The 7625-nt window shown below is 37.0% G+C and overlaps 1 protein-coding gene across 1 annotated transcript in view; it reads left to right on the forward strand.

The window, feature by feature from the left end:
* RAB3IP (RAB3A interacting protein) overlaps positions 1 to 7367 on the forward strand; it is a 45908-nt gene extending 38541 nt beyond the window's left edge. Inside the window, exons 7-10 of the mRNA XM_006886109.1 lie at positions 1115 to 1227; positions 4343 to 4442; positions 4526 to 4595; positions 7285 to 7367. Coding sequence (XP_006886171.1) covers positions 1115 to 1227; positions 4343 to 4442; positions 4526 to 4595; positions 7285 to 7367 — 366 coding nt within the window. The remainder of the gene's footprint in view (positions 1 to 1114; positions 1228 to 4342; positions 4443 to 4525; positions 4596 to 7284) is intronic.
* The last annotated feature ends 258 nt before the right edge of the window (positions 7368 to 7625 follow it).

A 7625-nucleotide genomic window follows, 5' to 3' on the forward strand; every position in this document is an offset into this window, starting at 1 on the left:
AGAATCAACAAATGAACGGAAACCCAACCTTTCTGTAAACTTTCACTAAAGAATCACAAAAATTAAAAAAAACCCACTTAATTATGTTTTACCACTTTTCCATTCATTATTAAGACCATAATTTCTTGGCATTCAGTTCCCAAATATGTTGCTTACTTGAACAGAGGATCGCTTACCCTGTAGAGTGTGCTGTGTAAGAATGAATGTTAAATGTGTATTGGCAGAGCGGCTGGTTTCCTGATTCTTAATTCACTCTTCATTTTAAGAGATGTGCTATACACTATGCACTATATTAAAGGCATTTTTTTATTTATTTGTGCATAATAAAATAGTATCCTCGTTTTAAAAATAGTGACTTTTTTTTACCTGTGTCACAAATTGTAAAAAGATACAATGAAGTTGATTAAATAACTTTTAAAATAAAATACTATCCAAATATAAGGCTCTAATTTTAATTTATTCTTATGTGCTGAAAGTTTGCCTGCAAATATTCTATAACTCATTATTTAAGAATTTTAACTTTTAAAAGTGTTACTTTATTTTTATTCTTTTGAGGACTTAATTGTAACAATCCTTTTAAGGAAAAGGTAAAGTGAGCAATGAGATATTTTCAATATGAGATACATTGTTTGGTAGATCTCTGTTCCTGCAGGCCAGCCAGCTTTAGTAATATTTCTTTCTTCATCTGGGTTTTTAATATTTGATAATTCTATTATTTCATTTGTAGACTCATTCTTAGGTGTACAACCACAAGCTATTTGTGTTTGCTATTTCTACATTACCTATAATATTACATAAATGTAGTGAAGTAAAAGGTTAGGATGTTTATTTTGTAGTCACATTAACAGTAGATCTTAATTGTGGCTAAGGAATCGACAGAGACTGAGAGTGATGCTTTTCATCCTCTGCCAGATAGGGAGATGATTTAATATCTTTGAATTGCCTTAAGTAACAATATTTGAATAAAAGAAAATTACATGCTTCATTTTATTTGCTTGAGGCCTAACTAGTGTAACTGGAGAGAAGAATATTCTTTAAAAATTAGTGTCAGTAGAATACAGTTTTGGTATTTTCTGCCAAGATAGCATCTGGTACACTTTTTTTTTCCCCACAGTTGGCTTCAGCTGTTCTGGAAGCTGTGGAAAACAACACTCTCAGCATTGAACCGGTGGGATTACAGCCTATCCGATTTGTGAAAGCTTCTGCACTTGAATGTGGAGGACCAAAGTATGTTTTAAAATTCATGGCTTAGAAAAGTTGCTGCTTTCAAATTTTTTTCATGTGTTACATGTATCATTTAGTTTTAATGTGGATGTATTTCTTACCAATTTTATACTTAGTTTCATTAAAGCTGAAAAACAAATCCCCAGATAATACAGGACATAAGCATTGAGAGAGCACTTTTCATTTTAAAAGTATGTGTTATGGATCTAGGTATACTATGGATGAGACACTTTTTCTTGACTTGTTTAATCATATATTGTGACTTATTGTGAAAGTTACTAACAATTTTGCTTGTTAAACAGATAAAGCTGTATGCCTTGTGTTTTTAAAATACTTCTTCCAGAGTTCTAGTTTAAAAAGTTAGAGATCACATTGAATTAGACTAAGTCTTAATAATCAAACATGAAAAGATAGGGTACCAAAAAGATTTAGCTCATCCTCTTGTTTATTATTGTCATTTTAAAGATTCCTAATTTGGCAAATACTCAGTCTTCCTTATATGAGAAACAATCTTAACCCTTCAGAGTTAAGATTTCTCCATTTCCGAGTAGAACAGATTTGTCTTCATCCTGGCCTGAGAGCAGGAAGGCTGAACTAACTCTGCCTAAACCCTTTAAACATGCAAAGGTTTTGCCTGTTTAAAAAATAACTTGGAAATTTTTTGAGGAAACTGGTAATGGTTAGTATCGAAGATGAGAAAGGGTCACATTCCAGGCCACCTACTAGACAAGCTTGTTTCTCCTCTATATCAGTAGATTAACAAGTGCTCATCACTGCATGCCTGCCATGTGCTAGATATCTGCCAGCAGAAGGATTATGGCCTAATCATAGTCAGAAAGCTCTGAGATGAGATTTTAGATTTTGGTAGTGAGCAAAAAGATAAGATGGCTTTTCTAAAAGTAGACTCATCATAATTATCTTAAGACTCAGTATTTGCATAAGATGGCTTATTTCTTTGTAGGTCTTAGCCCTAGATTCCACATTAAATACGTAACCCAACCAAAATGAGAGGAAACGTGTGCAAACATCCATTAATGTGAAATCTAGACATCTCACATTTAGAATGGAGTATTTTCTGACGTTAAACAGCCGCTATGAATTGGAAATGACTTCACAGCACAGCACCTAACAACAACAAACCAAGCAAACTAAAACCCCCTAACTTATCTCCACGCTGTTATCCAACACGCTATAAATAAAAATATTTGAAGGCTTGAATAATTATCTTTAGGGTTTCAGCTAAGAAAGAAGTGCAGATAGACTGCTAAGAGCTAGTTATTGTTGTGTACCATCAGGTCAGAACCAAGCCATAGCTGACAATCCAGTGGGTTTTAGGAGGGAGTTAATTGCAAGGGAGATTGCCCATTCTTCTACTGCCAGAGCTGATTACATATATGTACATTTGTTGCTGGATAGGCAACATTAAATAACACATCCCTTCTTCCCCTGGGCAACCTGGTTTGCCTGTGTTGTACTTCTTCATTGAGTCTCAGTACCGTCAAGTTAGAACTGACTCATCACTGAGCCTCTTCCATTGGGTTTCTGATGTCATAAATGGCACAGGAGGTTGTCCCTCTTTCTCTTTCAGAACCATTGGTGGTTTAGGAGCAGAGCTCCCCCAATAGTCAGAAACTTTTCACGGATTGTTGTAATGTACTGTTGTACTGTACCATGGGTCAGTCATAGCTGGTCCTCTAGTGGATTTTCAGAGGTAGTGAATTGCATGGGTGGAGATTGCCTGTACTTCTCCCTTGGAGCAGCTGATGGATTTATAATATTTTTTTTATTGGGAAAACATATTGGGGGTACAAGGAGGTGAGGGTTGGGGGCAGAAGGGTGAGGATGGGCCAGGATGCAGTTGCAGAGCTGCACAGTTTGGTCGGTGGAGGGAGCAGGTGAAGGAAATGATGAGGGTCCAGTGGGGACCAGATGCTACAGAGGAATGACAAGCATTTTCCAATAGTAATTAAACCAACTGTCTTATTGATTTGGGAATTGAATGCCGACTCTCTGGCTTCTTCATGCTGAACAGGGGCGTAGATGTAAAGGGGGGAAGGGAGGATGCTTTATCACCTTACTGGTGGTCTTGGGTTACAGCTGCTTGCCTTCTTGCTCTGTTAGAAGATATTTTCCTGTCATTTGCTCCCCTCTGGACTGCAAAGTGTTTTCCCAGGTGGGTCCAGTAGGGATGGCTGGCTGAACTCAGAGGCTCCATCCTCCTTTGCTTCCTTAGCTGTCAGTTGTATTTCGTTTTTGTCACTGGCACTGGGTTCAGGGTCAATTATGGAGTAAAACTCAGAGTTAAGGTTACCTATAGGAAAGGGAGCAAACCTAGAGAGAACAAACTTGTGAGTTACAAATAGAAGGGCTCTGAGGATGTTGCTTTCAGGTTTATGGGGGGGGGGGTTGGGGGAGGGTGGCAGAAGGGGGCCTAGGAAACATTCTCTGATACCGTAGGCATTCTTTTTTTTTTCTTCTCCTTCCCCACCCAGGGGTCAGATGGCACAATCTGGGGACTGAGGAGCTCACCCTGAGGGCCACAATGGCTCTCCCCGAGCCAGAGGCCAAGTGCAGCCCGCCCCGGGCAGAAGGCCACGACGGCTCGCCCCGGGCAGAGGGCCGTGACAGCTCGCCCCGAGCCGGGGGCCGAGGGTAGCCCTCCCCGGGCAGAGGGCCGCGACGGCTCGCCCCGAGCCGGGGGCCGAGGGCAGCCCGCCCCGGGCAGAGGGCCGCGACGGCTAGTCCCGGGCAGGGGGCCGACGGCAGCCTGCCCCGGGCAGAGGCAGCTGATGGATTTAAACTGTGTGCATTTGAGTAAGCAGCACAGCTTCTTACCACTCAAATAAGTAGTTATGGTTTACTTTACTTTTACAAATTCAAAAGATACTTAAAACATCTAGTTTATAATTGTAGAACCATGATTAACGCTATGGTGTTAAGGTTACTTAGAATATGAGACCTGCAAGGGCATTCGTTTATTGACCTAGCATCCAAGGTAGTGCCTGGTATGCAGTAGGTTCTCGACTGTTTGCTACCTGAGAGAATACACAGTTTACACAGAAAATGGAAACAAAATGCTCTCAATAGAATGAAACTAAAATCTATCATTATTTTACAGAAAATGTGCTCTGACTGGCCAGAGTAAATCTTGTAAACACAGAATTAAATTGGGAGACTCGAGCAATTATTATTACATTTCTCCTTTTTGCAGATACAGAGTAAGTGACTTAACCATGAATTTTAATACAACTCATTTGGATATGAAACATTTGAGGGCTAATGACATTTTTCTTGTTCCTAGATCACATCTGTATGTAACTTTTTTACATACATTCGTTATATTCAGCAGGGACTTGTGAAACAGCAGGATGGTAAGTGTTTTTAATTAATTATAAATACTAACATAAACAGTTCAAGGAAAAAATTTAGAACATAGTAATGTTTAAATAAACTTTATTGGTACATTTATTCTAATAAAATAGTGGAGAATTTGGGAACAAACGTATCTTTTAAAAATCACATTTTCTCCTTCTGTTTGTATAATTTTACTCTAATTTTAATTAGGTAGGAATAATTTTAACTCTTAAGGAAAATATGATAAGCCAGTTGGTAAATGTGAGGGCAGTGCAGAACTTAAGACTCAAGGAGTCAGGTCTTTTTTTTTTTTTTACGTGTACCATCAAATCAGATCTGACTGATACAGGAGGAGATTGCCTCCTCCTTCTCCAGCAGAGCATCTGGTGGATTCGAACCAGGTACCTCTGGAATTGCAGTGCAGCATCTTGCCACTAGGCCACCAGAGCTCCCTGAGTCAGGTCTTTTTAAGTGGCAACCATGAAGGAGCTAACAATAAATTTTTTCTGTATCTTCCTATTTTCATGTGTGAATTAATAAAGCAGTCAGGAAGATAGTTCTGAATGGTAGAAACATAAACATAAACATAACTGCTGGATTGTAGATGTACAGATATGTAAACATGCTAAATTCAGGAGAGCCAACCTCATGCAAGCCTTTTGATCTTTTTAATACAGTCTTTCATGATTACTGATAATTTTATAAATGAGTGTCATTAAAAACTTAGATGACCTAACAGCTCCAGAGTGGTGTTTCTTGAATCCACAAAATTGTTTTAAAATGAAAACAGCCGGTACTGGAATTAAGAATAAGTCCATGCCAATTTTATTTTTTTACATTGTAGAAAATTTTCTTTTTTTATATGTTTTTGTTAGCTATTGGAAATATTGTTATGCTTTCATGCATAAGCACTAGTAGAAGCTATTAGATTTCAACCAGGTAAACCAGGAATGTTAATTCTGTGGGGAAATTAATCCTGCTGATAAAAATTTGCCTTTCTTAAAACTTCAGGTATATTGAAACCATTCATACAATTTTGAATCCCATAGTGAATAAAGTTTAACCTTTCTGTAATTAATGTTGAATTTTAAGAAATCACTCAAAATAGGCTTTAAACAATATTAAAATTCTTTTATGACTTTAAAATACTTTAAATAAATACTTTAAATACTTTAAAGTACTTTTAATACCTATTTGTGGGTGCAATAATTTAAACCAGAAACAAGTGATATCTCTTAAATTGTCAAGCATATTTTTCTTATTAAATAAACATTGTTTTTTTGAAATGACTGAAAGATTATTTATGAAAATAGCCAGATCATAAGTGATGGTGGAGATGATGGTAATAAGAGTAGAATCATCTCTAGTTTTACCAATGTTCTACTCCACAGTATTTGTTACAAATAATATACTTGGTGGACTTGCAATAAAATCTGTTTACTGTTATATCTTTTGCTAAAAAGATTCAAGGCGACTATATCTAGAGAGAAGGAATTCTCATGCCTCAGTCAATAGCACTTGACTGTTTACTGAAAGGTTGGTGGTTCAAACTCACCATTGACTCTGAGAACAACACAGCCACCAGAACTCTCCTGTTTTCATTTGTTCTTGTTGTTGTGTACCCTTAAGTTGGAACCAACTCATTGCTGACCGTCTAGTGGGTTTTCAGAGGCAGTAAATGATAGAGGAGGAGATTGCCCATCTTTTACTTGCAGAGCAGCTTGTGGGTTTGAACCACGTACCTTTGCATTGGCAGCACAGTTGCTTACCATATCACCAGAGCTCTCCTACATTTAGTGCGGGATATAGTTCTTTGTTATGAGAGATTATCTTGTAGATTTTAGGGTGCTTAGCAACATCTCTGCCTTTACTTACAAGATGCCATTAGCGATCCCCTGTCTGTGAAAACCAAATCTGTTATTAGCATTTGCCAGATGTACTGGAGAGGCAGGATCTCCCCTGCTTGAGAATTGCTGATCCAAAGCAATCTAGTCTGATTATATGTCAGAATTTTTTTTATGTGAAATAGTATACTTTTCCCATTTATATTTGGGGCTTACAAAAATTATAAATAAATAAAACTCACAGGTTAACAAAACAGGTCATCCTCTACTTTTTTAATATTAATTTGCAGTCATTCATGTGCATTTTTGTAGCATTAATTGCTGTTAATAAAGTGCGTTTGTTACCCCTTAATTAAGTCCTCACTGTCCCCAACTTTCCTTACACCCTACTCATCCACCTGCTAATCTCTCCTCCCCTCAGCCTGCCTTCCCATCCTGTCACCCCTCCCTGGTCGTTTCTTTCTGCCTATACATATTTTTCTTTTCAGTTTGAGCTATACACAAAATATTTCCCTAATGTTACAAAGAATGTGACCAAGGTTTCAAAACTGTCTTGCTTTTTCCTGTATTCAGTCTTACTCTCTTTATTGTTAATGAAAGAGTGAAATGTCTAAAGTTTAGAAAGTTATTGTATCTGACAACTAGTTCTTATAAAACTACATTAATGCTGTTTATTTATTGGTAAAACTAGAGTATTCACAAGTGTATAGAAAATTGTCTTAAATATCTGTAGAATATACAGATGAGACATATCATTAGGAAATGTTGTTTGTATTTCTGAGTTTAAATTTTTAGTGGAAACTATTACATATAAATGGAATTTACTTTATGTTTTACATTTCTCTCTTTCTGTTTTATATAGTTGATCAGATGTTTTGGGAAGTTATGCATTTAAGAAAAGAGATGTCATTGGCAAAACTGGGATATTTCAAAGAAGAACTTTGATACACTCTTCCCGGGAACATGCATGAACTTCCCTGAAAAATTGGAAAATGGCTGAATATTCTTATGGTTACTTGATATTTATTGCCAGCAAGTGGACCCAAGACTTTTTCACTCTTTTGACAATTACACAAAAAGTACTGTGATTTGTTATAAGCTGACCCATGCTGTGTTTGCTTATTCTGTAGTTGAACACACTATAAGAAGAATTACAAGTATACTAGTGATTATAATTTATAGTTGCAAAAAACAATAAAAAAG

The sequence above is a fragment of the Elephantulus edwardii genome, unplaced genomic scaffold (genome assembly GCF_000299155.1).
Source record: "Elephantulus edwardii isolate Elephantulus edwardi_28Jun2011 unplaced genomic scaffold, EleEdw1.0 scaffold00047, whole genome shotgun sequence".
Lineage (NCBI taxonomy): Eukaryota > Metazoa > Chordata > Mammalia > Macroscelidea > Macroscelididae > Elephantulus > Elephantulus edwardii.